The sequence below is a fragment of the Macadamia integrifolia genome, chromosome 11 (assembly GCF_013358625.1).
Source record: "Macadamia integrifolia cultivar HAES 741 chromosome 11, SCU_Mint_v3, whole genome shotgun sequence".
Taxonomy (NCBI): domain Eukaryota; kingdom Viridiplantae; phylum Streptophyta; class Magnoliopsida; order Proteales; family Proteaceae; genus Macadamia; species Macadamia integrifolia.
The window spans coordinates 28,369,996-28,385,092 of record NC_056567.1 but is presented as its reverse complement, the minus strand read 5'-3'; the positions used below and the strand labels follow the sequence as shown (position 1 = coordinate 28,385,092).

The following is a 15,097-nucleotide window of genomic DNA, read 5'->3' as shown; positions in this document are numbered from 1 at the left end:
GCCATCTGAAGACTTGCAATGCCCTGCTAAGTGAGCTCAAAACCTTCATATCTCTACATCGACCTTTCTTCCTATTTTCTCTCTACATCCTGCAAAACGCCTTTCCTAGTTCCTCCTCTATCTATTTTTCCTTCTCCCCTTTTTGTGTCGCTCTAATCTCGATCTTTTAGTTAATGCTCCATCTCCTATTGATTTTCCTTCCTTTCACGTTCCCTCTCCTATGAGGGTTGATTACTTAACCAAGCTGGTCATGGTGTGAGGTCTTGCAAGACTTGCTTTATTTTAAGAAATTTTCATGTGTAAATACATGTGTAGACATTTGTTCGATAGTGCAGAGAGAAAATGTATTAAACAGATTAATTGAATTTCAATTATTTGAATTATTGACTTCATGTTTCATTAAATACTAAAATTCCTTTCTAAAGAACAAAATTCTTCTACATTATGTTGCTTAACAAAATATACAGGCTCAATTCATTAATACATAGAAGCCCCATTTAAAATGTACATATATAAGCAATATGCATTGCAAAACAAGTGGTGAAAGATTTCAATAAATTGAATTAATCAAAGGAAGCCTAAGTGAAGGACCCTCCTACATTTTACAAAATGATGTACCCATCTCTACACCAATTAATAAAGGGATGACATGTGACTTATAAAAATGTAAGAAATATTCGAATCTTTAAACCCTAGAGGAATCTTCTATATTTATATTATAATGTTATATAAGTACAATTAAGAAAAACAAAATCAACTCTCTGGGAATTACATAAAATATGGGCAAAGCCAGTGGGAAGCTTTCGGCTTCATGAATACTTCAAACCATTTTCAAGTTCAATGCTCATTAATCCAATAATGTCCTTGGAGGATCAATAGATCATGAAGGCTCCTGTTTCTATCAGATGTGGCAATCCTTAAAGTTGAATTCAATATTTTTATTTTAAACATTTTGATTACCTTACATCATATTCATAATTTATTTGAAAAACACACAATTACACATGCATTGATAGAACCCAATCACCATCCGAGAATTTTCTCTATGGATGCTTCTTCATGCACTTCCATTGGACGAGGGTTCTCCACACTAATACGTGGGGGAGGGGGGATCTACTATGCCACCCTGACTAGCATGCGAGAATCGATTTTGTGAATATGAGATCACAAGGTCAGGGAGGAGAGAGAAAATATTAAGAGCAGATCCAAAGTTTTTTTTAGTAGAATTCAAAAGAGTTACTTATGTGAGAGGGTGTGGGAAAGAATCCTCACATTGTCGGCTGAGGGATCTTTTTTCTACTACAAATTATCTTGAAAACTACTTTAATGTAAGAGATTTTGAAATTGATTTTTATATTTCACATTGAAGTTGAGCTCTATATTAATAGCAAATAAATGACATTAAAAGATATTACAGCGAAAGTTTTTCTTAAATTAGTTGTATTTGGGGGTGCAAGTTTGTTCCGGCAAGTTAGAGCCCAACCAAAGCCTGCTTGAGCCCGGTAGGGTTTAGATTGCGCTTTTTAGCTTACAGACTGGACTAGGGTTGAGATTTCCACACCCAGGCTTGGGCCTACCCAACTCTGGGATGAAGACTTGATTTGAGTCTAGCCCCACCCTGTGAGCATTTGGCCTTGGGTTGAGTTTCAATGTTGGTTATTGTTGGATTAACCAACGACAACAACTAACAACACAACTCAGCCTTATCCCAAAATTATTGGACTAACCAATCGGCCTTATTGGTTTTGGTCCTATTTGTTCATAATTGCTCAGGCATTTTGTAAAAAAATTGGCCCAGATCAAGTTCAAAGTGATCTGAAATTTTACTAAAACCGACATCATACCAGAAAAGAACCAAATGCTCTAATGACAAAACAGGGTCAAGCCCAGCCCGCCCTGAGCTTGGAGAACTAGGCTTAGGCTTGGTCTTGGGCTTGGGCTTGGGCTCGGGCTCAGATAACCCAACGCACCTTTAGGCTCGGTCGTGCTTGAGCTAAGCCCCAGCTTCAGTCCAAGTGTTTTAATTAAGGGCCGGAGAACACTATCCCATAATACATGTGCACATCAATGCCCTCCGCATGACCTTCTCTCAAAAGAATGGAAAACTTAATTTGTGGTCGTCCATTTGGTTCTTGTATTCTAATCATTTGCCTTGCCTAGGGTTTGTGGTGCCTCTTAGCTTCTCACTAATTTGGCTTGTCTCATGCTTCTTATTCTTTTAATATTATTTTATTCATAAAAAAGAAATAATAATAATAATAATAATGACATACAAGAACTTAGTTACTAGATACTTGTAACTTCTTTCTTACAATGACTCGGGGGTTGTAATTCCATTCTCACCTATGAGCAAGCAACAAGGGGATATAATTTAAGGTTTGTTCTTTGAAAAGAATGAGTGGATAAATAAAACTCCCAAGTAGAGCAAGATGTCCAAGAAGATTAGGAACCATTGGCTTCTTTAACCACTTAAACATAAAAAGACCCAAGATCACATTCAGATATTTCATTTGTATATCAATGGCTTCAACTCCAAGATTTAACCATCCACGATATTCAAGTTCAAGGAGCTAAGACACTAAAGGGGGTATCGAAGTGAATTGACTTCAAGCTCCTTTATATAATCAAAATCGAAAATCTAAGTAACTCACAGGAATGATAGTTCTGTCACTCCAAGGAGGCGGAGAAACACAAGAAGACGACAAAGGTAGCAGAGAAACATGAGTAGGCGAAGGAGCCAGTTTACTCGTATTTGGGATAGAAACAACAGCAGGCGAATCTATCAGAATTGGAGGCAGTTTACCTATGTGGTGTGCTACATCCTCAAATAAAGAAGAAAATGGTTCACTATGTAAAAAATGAATTACAGTAGAGATTGTTGAAGAACACCCAAATTGTAGCAAGAAAACTCACCCATAATACCCTAACATGAAAAACCCCAAAATTAAAATGTGTGTTTAACAAATTAACTGAGATGAATCAATTATGGAGACCATGGTTCTAAAACTCTGATCAGATCGATCAGTATTGGCTAGATCGGATTGGTATTGGTGTTGATCGATCGTAGTCCTGACTGATCTGTAAATGCTATGTCCCCTATAATAAGAAGTCTATAATACCACATTGTTCTCGATATCCTTTGAATACCAATTGGACCCCTCGGTCAAGCGATTGTGGGGAAGAAAAAAATGCCTCCTAATTTATATAGAAAGGTGATGAGTTAATTAATTTCGATCATACGGATCACACGTAGGGCATATTCTCAAACACTGAAAACATTTCAAATATCAAGTTCACAATGAATGGTAAGCTCTTCCTCAGTGGTGAAGAGATAATTTCCTATCATTCACCCCATCATATGAAAGGCTGAACATGCCTAAACATAGTCCCATCTAACAAAAACAAAGATGATGGGTAAAGAGAGTTTTTACTCTCCATGGGTAAAGGACTATTTGGTCCATTTCTCTTCTATTATATATTCTTTTTTTAATTTTAAAAGATTTTCACTTTTCTTCCTTTTAATTTTCCATACGATCAAACGTGACCCAGACTAAGAGAAGTGAGGAATTGATGCCCGAGGACTGAGAAAGACCGCCATGATAGGAAGAACGTGATGATATGCTTGAGTGATGTATATCCAGAAATATGGATTTTCTAAGGGTTTTGCCAGCTCAAATCCACCTTGGCATGCATTTTCAAAGTCCTCTCAAAGAAATTCAGATTATATGAATTAAATAAATAAATGTGTGCCCTACTTAAATTCCAAAAAGAGTTATTATATTAGGAATTCATAGAAGTTGCATACCACTATCAATATATATAATTTCATTTTTCAGACAAGGATTAAAAAAAGCACAGAAATTCTGGATGGGAACACAGATGAGAAGTAAACAAAGAAGGGACCTTGCCCGTTAAGCAAGGATCTTGCTTTCCTTAAATTTCTCTTCCTCATATGAGTGCCCCAAGCTTCTTATTCTACAACATCAAAAATAAAAAATCAATATTTTTTTTATTATTATTATTATATTTTTTTTAATGTTGTTTTCCTCTTTCATCTTATAGCTTTTGTGTATGAGCCCTTTATCTTTCACTCACTAACTCTTCTTGATCCTTAGTTTGAGGAATACATTATTTCCCTTTACATACTTCTGTGAATGGACTATCTCTATTCAAGGCATAACTAAAAGTTGCATAAATCTAATTGTACATTACTCTTATCGACTCATATTATTGGAGCTCAAAGGTGATTGACTCTTCATTGACAGATATCGGTATTGAACGACTTATAGAATGATCTGATTCAGCTTCTTGCATTTTGCTTTGCACGCAAAATGCTGGTTCTGAGGGTAATGGTAGAGAAACTGAGTCACTGGTCAACATAAGGACCATGTTTGCCATAGTGGGTCTATCAGCTACATCTTCCTGAATACACAGTAACCCAATATGAATGCATCTTGTAACTTCACTTCTTGGACAATTTTCTCTTAGGATTGGATCAATGAGCTCAAAGGTTGTTCTTGCATTCCAATGTCTCCATGCCTGTAACAATTGATCCATACAAGTCATTAGGTTCCTCAGATTTTAAGGAAAACTGAAGGACCTAGTAATGTTCTACTAGATTCTAGCAATGTACAATTATCAAGGAAAAAGAATTGAAGACATCCATGCTTACATAGCTTATGAGGTCCCCACCACAGCCTGTTTGATAGAAATTGCTCTTTTTCTTTCCAGTTATAATCTCCAAAACTAATACACCAAAGCTGAACACAACTGATTTGACTGAGAAAAACCCATGTAATGCATACTCCGGAGACATGTAACCACTGCAAGCAATTATTATAAGATAATTTAAGCAACTTAAAGTAACTATAAATATTCTAATTACTCTAATCTATTAGATCAATGATTTCTGCTTTTGTAGACCAAGATAATAAAGGTTGTAGATTTCAAAGATAATGCACTTAATTTAGGACTAGCCAGAGCCTACAAATACTAGCCAACATTTTTATGTTGGGAGGAAAATTATTAGTTAAGAATTTGGCAAATTTGAATGTGTCAAAAGTGTTTTCTCTGATTAAAACTATGAGAAGAAATATTGAGGCTATGAAACTTACTAAGTCCCAACTATTCTGTTTGCATTTGCTTGAGTTTGGTCCACGCCAACAATTCTTGCTAACCCAAAATCTGCTATCTTGGGATTCATTTCCTCATCTAACAAGATATTGCTTGCTTTAAGATCCCTATGAATAATACGAAGGCGGGAATCTTCATGAAGATAAAGAAGTCCTCGAGCAATCCCTCCTATGATCTTGGAACGTCTCTACCAATCTAACTCCATGCTTTTCTCAGGATCTATGGCCATCAAATAAAAGATAGAATCAGAATTTTGGATTTGATCAAGTTGATGAACAGTTCATCCTGAAAAGTTGGTGCATGGACAAACGATGATGAGGTATTTTCGATTACACTTCCACATTTGCATAAATTGAAATGTATAATTCAATAAAATCCATGTAACAAGAGAGAAAACAACTTCGGATAAAAAAAATTGAGAGGGGGAGAAGTGTGTGGGGGCGAAACCAAATGGGAAGTAATTGAGGCTTTTGTTGGGTACAAACTCATAGATAAGTATCTTTTCTTCTCCCTCCAAGCAAAATCCCAATAGCCTAACCAGATTGCGGTGTTGAAGCTTCGCCACTAACACAACCTCATTCTTGAATTCTTCTGCACCTTGCCCTGAGTTTCTTGAAAGTCTCTTGATAGCAATTTCTTGTTCATTGGGAAGTATACCCTGATGATAAATTATAAATGATCAATACACTATTGTAGCTTTCATGATCAAATGAAACGTTGAAAACCACTTTCAGTAATTCCAAACTCATGACTAATGAAAATTTTTATTCTATAGCACAATGAAATTTGACATACAAAAACTTCATTACTAAATGTTTCTAACTTCTTTCTTACCATGTAAACATCACCAAAACCTCCTTGACCAATCTTATTGATATCTGCAAAGTTGTTTGTGGCTACAAGGACTGTACTGAAATCAAATTGCAATGACTCTCCACTTCTAATTGTAATCCCGCCTATAAACAAGCCGCAAGGGGAGAAAAATTAAAGTTTGATCTTTGAAAACAATTAATGGCTAAATAAACCTCCCAACAAGAGCCAGATATCCAAGAAAATTAGGTATGAACCATTGGCTTCTTGCAAGATCACATTCGGATCTTACATCTGTTTATTAATGGCTTCAATCCATTTCATCAAGTTCAATGAGCTAAAAATTTGGATAAAAAATTCTAGTGTTTTAAAGTAGATAAAAAGGCCAAAGCTAATACCATTCTCTTTTGATGGTTCCTCCTTCTTCTGGATTATCAAACAGTACAAGAGAACCGAGGATAGAATCAATCCTGCAGCCACAGATGGCACAACAATAGTAATAATTTTTCTAGACGAGCTTCCTTGTTTCCCTGCATGAAAATTCTAAATAAATTATAAATACTTCCAAAATGTGCCACCTGAAGATAAATTTCCATTTCAGATTCAAATATAAGACATGGGCAATGGTAGTTCATTTAAAACTCTGAACAAGCTCACCAGGAATGGTAGTTCCGTCACCGGGAGGAGGCGGTGGCGAAGAAACAAAAGCTGGTGAAGAAGCCGGTTTAGTAAGAGGCAGGGGAGAAACAAGAGTAGGCGAAGGAGCCGGTACTGAAGCTATAACTCCATAGAAAGAGTACATCTCAAACCTGACGTTACAGCTCGGATTAAAAGCCCTTCCTCCTTGCTTGCCGCTGGGGAGATAACTAATGACACCCACAAGGCATCTGTAACAGTCACTCCCAGATAAATCAGGGCTGCACTGCCCCAGACAATACAGATTCTGAAATTGCATAAAATTAGCTTCTTGAGTGGCAAATCGATCAGAATAGGAAGCAGCTTCAGTTGCGACCTTGTTCATGGTATTGTTATATTCTTTGGCTGTAGTTTCAGAAGATCGTAATTCATGGAGAACTCTTCCATGGGCTTTCATTAATTCATTCAATCGACCATGGCAGCCATCAAGGAAGAATCCATGAACTCCAATTACCATTTAGAATCCACGCATTACTGGATGGATTCCACAGAGGAATGATTTGAGGTGCCTAGAGTTCTTGAACTTCTGCATCTTTGGTTTGTGTTCGTGCGTTCGGGGATGAGGTTGAGGAGAAGTCAGGTTTGGATCAAGGTCAGGGGTCGGTTAGGCAGTGAAAGGGGTTAAGACTTTAAGTGGGTAAAAATGAGAAATCTTCTTCTCGACTGTCCACGTGTCCCACGAGCTCTATGGGCGCTAGGCGATTTCTTCTACCGAGAAGAGCCGGATCCCAATTCCCATATAATCTCCCTATATGGTACGAATTGCTGAGCGTGCCTCAGAATCCCATCCAATAACAATAAAGATTGTCGTTGAACGGATCCTTAATCCTTTATAAATGAAAAAAAATTTGGTCTATATTTTACTATGGGAAAATATTCTCTCTCTTTTTTCTTTTTTTTTAAAGAATTTTATTTTGCTATTTATTTTTGAAAAACTCATTCTCTACCCGGGAGCGTGCGTCTATGCCCGCATAGATGACAATTGTACACTCTCATTAGTTGAAATGTTGATGTAAGAGCCATACACCAAGACAATAATCATTTCCTTTTATTTTTATTTTTTTTTATGGGTTTCATTTATATGACAAATACATAACTAGTGCAGGACTACAAGCCGACACTAGATGCAAGATGACAAAAATAGAGAAAGCCAAGAGAGATTTTTGAGATCCAATGGTGAAGTTGGGGAGAGACAAGCAAGAGGGAGGAGATTTCTCATTAGAAGAGAGATTTGCTTACTCGTTGCATCATTCATTGGTTGGTAATGTCCATCGTAATGTTCCCATCCACCTCATCCAGGGGCTATTGATTTATGTGAATTTTTTTTTTTTCACTTGATTGATAAAAAAAAATGCACCTAAAATTTGGGCAAGAATTCGTTGGCTATGCCTAAACACAATTTATATATTAATCATTTTATTTTAAAAAGAAAAAATAATAAAATAATCATGTGTCTATATCATAGGCTCAAGGACAATTTTACCTAAAAAATTAACAGGAAAAAAAGAACCGATAGGGCAGAATAACCCATTACTTCAGCTTCAAACACAATGGGAGGCCAAATAACCACCTCCACCCCTCATGAATGACAAAAATTCTATACCTATTGATACTTTTAGTAGAACTTTTATTGACCCTTGCACACTCCCTTTTAGACAACCATCTCCCTAATTAATATTATACAACTTCATTTGCCCCTTCACATGACTCGTGACAAAATGAGGCACCGGTCTAAAAACAACTCTAGGCATGCGATGTAGAAACCACGCTGCTGTTGATCATAAACAAGACTAGAATAAAATCAGATAGGGATCTGCGGCACTTGCCCCAGTGAGGGGCCCATTCCCTTTTTATATGTTTTGTTGACTTCTACCATATTAATTTCCCCAAAAAAAAAAGACTTCAACCATATTAGATTCTGAGTCTGAAGCTCTTTTTGGCATGATCAATATCTGTTTTTATCCTAATTCTGAAATAAATTTAGAAATCATTTGAATTTATTTAGAAATGGCAGATACAATCAATCAGATACTGATACCTAAAAGGCTAAAACCATGGAAACCACTGTGAAGTCACCCCCAATCCCCGTCAAAAATTACCCCACTGCTGCAGATCATTTCAGTTAAGGCATGGATAAAATCAGCTTATGGACCTTCCCCTGTGATAGGTTCCATCCCCTTTCAATGGTTTGCTGACTTCTACTGTATCAGATTCTCAGAGTCTAAAGCTTTCTTTGGTATGATTCAATATCTGTTTCTATCTTAATTCTAAAATTAAAAAAATTCTAAAACTAATTTGTGGGTCTGAAATAGAAATCATTCGGCTTTGTTTGGATGCTAAGAAGTAGAAGAAAAAAACCTTGAAAAGAAAAGAAAAAGGGGTAAATTTTCTACACCCAATGGTTTGCCCACAATCGTAGGGCTCACAAACTCCTACAAGGTTTTAGTTTGTTCCCAAAATACCACTTCACCGCCCGTGCATCTCAAGCCCCACAGTGAATGGATCACCATGGGCACAGAAAAATTTGGTCCTTTAATTACTGATTGATCACAGTGGGTGGAGCTGACGGGAACAAATACCTCATTTCAGTAACACATATTTGAACCCTTTTTCACATCTTTCTCCTCACGTGTCTTCCACCTTGAGACCAAAGAACTGAGGGGCTTCACCTTTTGAGATGCCCCAACCCCCCCCCCCCCCAAAAAAAAAAAGGTTTATTTACAATTAGGTTCAGGAAGGCCTTTGGAGGAGTGCAGTTATAGCTAAATAATTGGGGATGGGGATGGGGATGGGAGTTCAAAGAGGAATGATGCAAGTAGAACATAAGCGCCACTGCATGGAAAGGGTACCAATGATTTGGTAGTGATTCTGCAGAGGCATTTACCAAAAATTGCAAGAAACCAGTTAACATACAGTCGTGGAAAAATCTCTGGTGTGGTGAGTATCCACAACAGGTCTTTGAACCAAAAAGCACTAGAAGCATCACAACAATTGAAATTGACTTGTTTAGCTGGAATGCATCATTAACTAAATTCCTGAGGACTAAACACCTTACCGTCTCCTCATTTCTTTTACATTGTGATATACATGAACCACACATGACCTTTTAGGTATTGTTGGGGCACAATGCCTTTAGGTGCTAATCCTAAAGGAATGTGCAATGCATATTTCATCAGGGTCTTTTTGTTGTGGCTAAATGCAAGACAGGGCTTTAGTTTTTGAGCGGCTGCTGCTGAAGCAGAAGCAATTAATAGGGATGCGCATGTCTTAGCTCAGGGAGCTTCCTGATTTGGAATTTCCCATGTCTGGTGGCTTAAACCACTTCTGTGTCTTGTAAACTCTGCCAATGTTGGGAGGAGTTTCTCCTCTCTGGATTCATTTAATAAATTTTTTCCAGTTTCTGCTGAGAAAAACTAAAGAACTTCAGGGGAATTAAACAACTCATAAAGAACTCATATATCAATGTGAATTAGAAGGAATGAAGAAACAAGAGAGAGGAAAAGATGACGCAAAAGGAAACAGAGTAGCTTTACAGAGGAGAAGCAAAGAGAAAGTAATCCATAGCAAAGGTATTCTGATGGAAGGCCTTGACAGCCACAGTGGGTAAGAGCCGTTGACCTCAAGATCTGTGTTAATGAAAGGGCGTGGCGAGCTGCAAAGGATAGGAATCAGAAGGAAATTTTAATATATCAAACGAGAAAGAGAGATGGAAAGTAGAAAAGAAGTTTGGAGTGAAACAGTTTTGCGTAATTATAGGGCAAGTATAGAAGAGCAATCTAGTCAGGCCGAAGGCCTGGATACCCATCGTTAGCAAAAAAAAAATAGAATAATAGAAGAGCAATCTAACAAAAAATAAAAAAATAAAAATAAAAGTATAGAAGAGAGTAATTTACACAAATTTTATTGCAAATGAGAGAGGTGAAATACAAAGCAATATAGTACAACATTAGACATCAACTACAGCAACATTAACAAGAAAAAGAAGGGCCACAGCATACACACCTCATAGGAGACTACTCAATGGGGTGGTTACCCAGATATAATGACTGTTTTAACTACTTCTCTAGCAAGCTCATCAGGCAAGAAGTTGGCAAATGAGAAACCCCTAGCATGCAAGGGCCTCACTTTAAATTTCTCTTCCTCACTTAGGCTCCTCAAAGTACTTATTCTACAGCTTTAGATACATTTATAGTGCTAATTTGCTCATTCACCATATACCCTTTTTGTGAATTAGCCCTTTTCTTTTCCAGTTGTCAACCCTACTCTGTTTCTTGCTTTGAGGAAGATATGAATTCTGTTCACTTACTTCGGTGAATGGATTAATTCAATTCAAGGCATAGTAAATGTTGCATAAACTCAACACTGTTGATGATTAGCATACACTTATACTGCATTACATTACCCTTAATCCACTCACATTACCGGGGCTGTAACTCAGTGATTGACAAGTCATTGACAGATAATGGTATTGACCTGCTTTTAGATTGATCTGATTCACCGTCCTTCATTTGTTTCCTTTTCATTAGCATGCCTGATTCAATCAGGTTTCGAGCAAAAAATGCTGGCTGTGAGGGTGATGGAAGAGTAACTGTAAAGCTGCTCAACATATGGACAATGTTTGCCATAGTGGGTCTGTCAGTTACATCTTCCTGAACACACAATAACCCCATTTGAATGCATCTCATCACTTCATTTCTTGAACAATTTTCCCTTAGGTTTGGATCAATCATATCCAAGGATGTTTCTCCACTCCAATGTCCCCATGCCTGCAACAATTGATCCATACAAGTTATTAGGTACCTCGGCTTGAAGGAAAACTGAAGTACCTAGTAATGTTAAAGTAGATACGAGCAATATACAGTAATGAAAGAAAAAAACTTACATAACTTATAAGGTCCTCAGTAAAGTCTTCTTGATAGAAACTACTGTTCCTCTTTCCAGATATAATTTCCAAAACTAATACACCAAAGCTGAATACATCTGATTTGACTGAGAACTGCCCATGCATTGCATACTCCGGAGACATGTAACCACTACAATCAATTATTATTAGAAAATTTAGCAACTAACAGTAACTATAGATATTCTACTAGATCATATTTCTCCTCAACTAATTTTCACCGGATGTATTCACCTAAAAAAAAATCCACTGGATGCTATACATAACTTCAAGGCCCAATCAAAACTCTTTTTTTTTTTTGGGGGGGGGGGGGGGGTTGGGGGGAGATGAGGCTGACCTTTGTTATGGCAACTGATGTCAGTTTGGCTAGTTCTAACCAAGAATATATTTTAATGTCCAGCATTTCCAGATGGGCTGAACCATCTTCATGATATTCAGGTCAGGTATGACTCAGCAAATCAATCCAATACTATATTTGTTTCCATTAGCTCTCTGTTTTATTTAAACAAGATAATAAAGGTTGTAGATTTAATAGATTAGGCAATTAGTTTTTACTCACTAGGCCTCGCCAGAGCCTACAAATATTAGCAACATTTTCTATTGAGAGGGACAAAAACCAATTATTGAAGAACTTGATAAATGTGAATGCATCAAAATGTTTTCTTCGATCATAGCTATGAGAATGAATAAGGCTCGAAAACTTACTAAGTCCCAACTACTCTGTTTGTATTTGCTTGACTTTGGTCCACACCAAATATTCTTGCCATCCCAAAGTCTGAAATCTTGGGATTCATTTCCACATCTAACAAGATATTGCTGGCTTTAAGATCCCTATGAATAATACGAAGGCGGGAATCTTCATGAAGATACACAAGCCCTCGAGTAATCCCTTCTATGATTTTGTAACGTCTCTGCCAATCTAACAGTTTGCATTTCTCAGGATCTGTGGTCATCCAAATAAAAGGTAAAATCAGAATTTTCATGATTTGATCAAGTTAACAAACAGTTCATCCTGAGAGGTTGGTGCATGGACAAAAGAAGATGAAATGCCATGAGTTTCAGTTGTATTTCCAAATTTGCATAAATTGGAATGTACAATTCTTGGAAATCCCTCAAGAAAACAATTGCGGGAAGCAAAAAAAAAAAAAATAAGGGAGAAAAGTGTGGGGCGAACCAAATAGAAAGTAATCGAGACTTTTGTTGGGTACAAACTCATAGATAAGGATCTTTTCTTCTCCCTCCAAGCAAAATCCCAATAGCCTAACCAGATTGCGGTGTTGAAGCTTTGCAACTAACATAACCTCATTCTTGAATTCTTCTGCACCTTGCCCTGAGTTTCTTGATAGTCTCTTGACAGCAACTTCTTGCCCGTTGGGAAGTTTACCCTGATGACACAATACAAGTGCTTAATAATAAACTTTGTATCTTCATGATCGAATGAATACTTTCAATTATTCCAAATTCATATTTAATTAGAATTTTTATCTATGTTTATATCGTCTTTCTTACCAGGTAAACGGAACCAAATCCTCCTTCCCCAATTTTATTGATCTCTGCAAAGTTGTTTGTGGCTGCAAGGACCATACTGAACTCAAATTGCAACGACATCGAATTTCTAATTGTGTTTTCATTTTCACCTGTGCACAAACCACAAGGAGAGATAAGTTAAAATCTGACCTTTGCGAAGAATGAACAAATAAATAAACACCAGAACAAGATCAAGATGCTCAAGAAGATTAGGAACAATTGGCTTCCTTAGCCACTTGAGATAAAAGATGCAAGATCACATTCAGATCTTCCATCTATAAATCTTGGCCTCCAACTCCAAGATTGAACCATCCTTTTCATCAAACTCATGGAGCTAAGACACTGATCTTTGAATGATCAAATCAAGTGTTTTAGAATAGATAAACAGGCCAATGCTTCTACCACTGTCCTTTGGCGAGGCCTTCTTTTTCTTCCGGAGTAGCAAACAGAAAATACAGAAAAGAATCACTCCTGCAGCTGCAATTGGCACAAAAATGGCAACATATTTTCTCGTCGAGCTTCCTCGTTTTCCTTCATAAACAAGAAGATGGATTAGGACCCGTTAATTTACATTGGCAGATGCACATAACTGGGAAACAGAGTTCCCTGTTTAGAGAAATCAAAAAGAATTGATTCGACAAGTAAGTAGCTCACCAGGAATGGTAATTCCGTTACTCGGAGGCGGGGGAGAAACAAAAGGAGTAGGCGAAGGAACTGAAGTTCCGGTTAGATAGAAAGGGTACACTTCATACCTAACGACACAGCTCGGATTGAAAACCCTTCCACCTTGCTTGCTAGTACAGCAATTCGAGAAATTAGCAATGTTACCCACTATGCATCGGTAACAGTCGTTCACTGATAAATCACGGCTGCACTGCCCTAGAGTATAGAGACTCTGCAATTCCGTAAAACTAGCTTCCAGAGTAGCGAATCGATTAGAATTGGAAGCAGCTTTCATTGCGACCTTCTTCGTCGTATTGAACACGAGTTGATTAAACCGAGTTGGGTCAGAGATGTTCTGTGTATTCGACATCGTCATCGTCATGGTAGAGGAATTGGAGACAATGGAGAAGATGTAATGGTTGGAGTACCTCATAGTACACTCATCGTACCAAATGACTGCTTCTTTCCCGTTGGGGCAACGCTGTACGATATCAATAGCAGCGTATTTGACGCAATCACCGCAGACATCGTGGGTGGCATCGCCTCTACAGTAGTAGAGGCCGTAAACGGTATTGGGACTTTGGCCGACGGTGGCGTTGCTATAGTTGTTGATGGAGTTGGAGGTGCCATTGGAGGAAAGAGAAGGGAGGAGGATGTTAAGGTTGTCTTGGAAGCTACTGTGGTTTGTGTAAAGAGTTGTGTTGGAGCAATAGTCATAGAGGAACGTAGGGTCGGCGCAGTTGCTGAAGCTGAACAAGAAAGAGAGGGCAACGAAGGAGAAGAGCCACACGACTGTTAATCTTGAGGTTGTGTTGGTACACGGTTCCATCTTCACTCCAAATTTTCCAACTCATCCACCTTGCAGACTCTCAATCTCAGGGCTGAAGAAGAAGAAGATGAAGAAGACTTTAACAGAGGAGGCAGAGTCTTCTCTACCCATATGCAGAGCTTTCAGGTAGGGTCACATAACGCCGTAGCTCGCAAGGGATGGTTCCTCGCAGCCTCACGGTAGCTTGACGAGACTAGTTTTGACTCTTTGGTTTGGGGTTTTCGTTTGAATAGTCAATCGAACTTCCAAATGAGGCGACACCCCCTTTCACAATTTTTGAAAATGGTTCAACCGGTAGATAACATTCAACATCTCTCCTTTTTATTTTCAAATATATTTATTATTATCATCTTTATAATGGTATAAAGAATGACCGACAGGGATGAATGTTGATTCCTATGATCAGGTGATCATAGAGATATCGGATTCAGACTCCAATTTTGGGAGAATACGGTTTCTGATGGGGAAGTGGCCCTATGCCATACATAGGATAAAATGATTGTCCTGCCCTTAAAATATAAAATGACATTCTATTGATG

The 15,097-nt window shown here is 37.8% G+C and overlaps 2 protein-coding genes across 3 annotated transcripts; both read right to left on the bottom strand.

The window, feature by feature from the left end:
• Positions 1-4,072: 4,072 nt before the first annotated feature.
• LOC122094151 (cysteine-rich receptor-like protein kinase 10) lies at positions 4,073-7,219 on the bottom strand. Of its 2 annotated transcripts, XM_042664851.1 has the most exons (7): positions 6,601-7,219; positions 6,342-6,473; positions 5,968-6,089; positions 5,619-5,791; positions 5,115-5,352; positions 4,673-4,823; positions 4,073-4,539 (listed from the first exon to the last, which is right to left on the bottom strand). In XM_042664851.1, the coding sequence occupies exons 1-5, from the start codon at positions 7,094-7,096 to the stop codon at positions 5,346-5,348; spliced, it is 930 nt and encodes a 309-aa protein (XP_042520785.1). In that variant the 5' UTR covers positions 7,097-7,219; the 3' UTR covers positions 4,073-4,539; positions 4,673-4,823; positions 5,115-5,345. The 2 variants fall into 2 exon arrangements, with proteins under 2 accessions (XP_042520785.1, XP_042520784.1); XM_042664850.1 differs by having other exon boundaries at positions 5,115-5,791.
• A 3,297-nt stretch (positions 7,220-10,516) lies between these two features.
• Positions 10,517-14,775, bottom strand: LOC122094148 (cysteine-rich receptor-like protein kinase 10). The gene is made up of 7 exons (XM_042664846.1): positions 13,721-14,775; positions 13,469-13,597; positions 13,049-13,176; positions 12,714-12,924; positions 12,245-12,482; positions 11,522-11,672; positions 10,517-11,405 (listed from the first exon to the last, which is right to left on the bottom strand). The coding sequence occupies exons 1-7, from the start codon at positions 14,556-14,558 to the stop codon at positions 11,058-11,060; spliced, it is 2,043 nt and encodes a 680-aa protein (XP_042520780.1). The 5' UTR covers positions 14,559-14,775; the 3' UTR covers positions 10,517-11,057.
• Between the last annotated feature and the right edge of the window lie 322 nt (positions 14,776-15,097).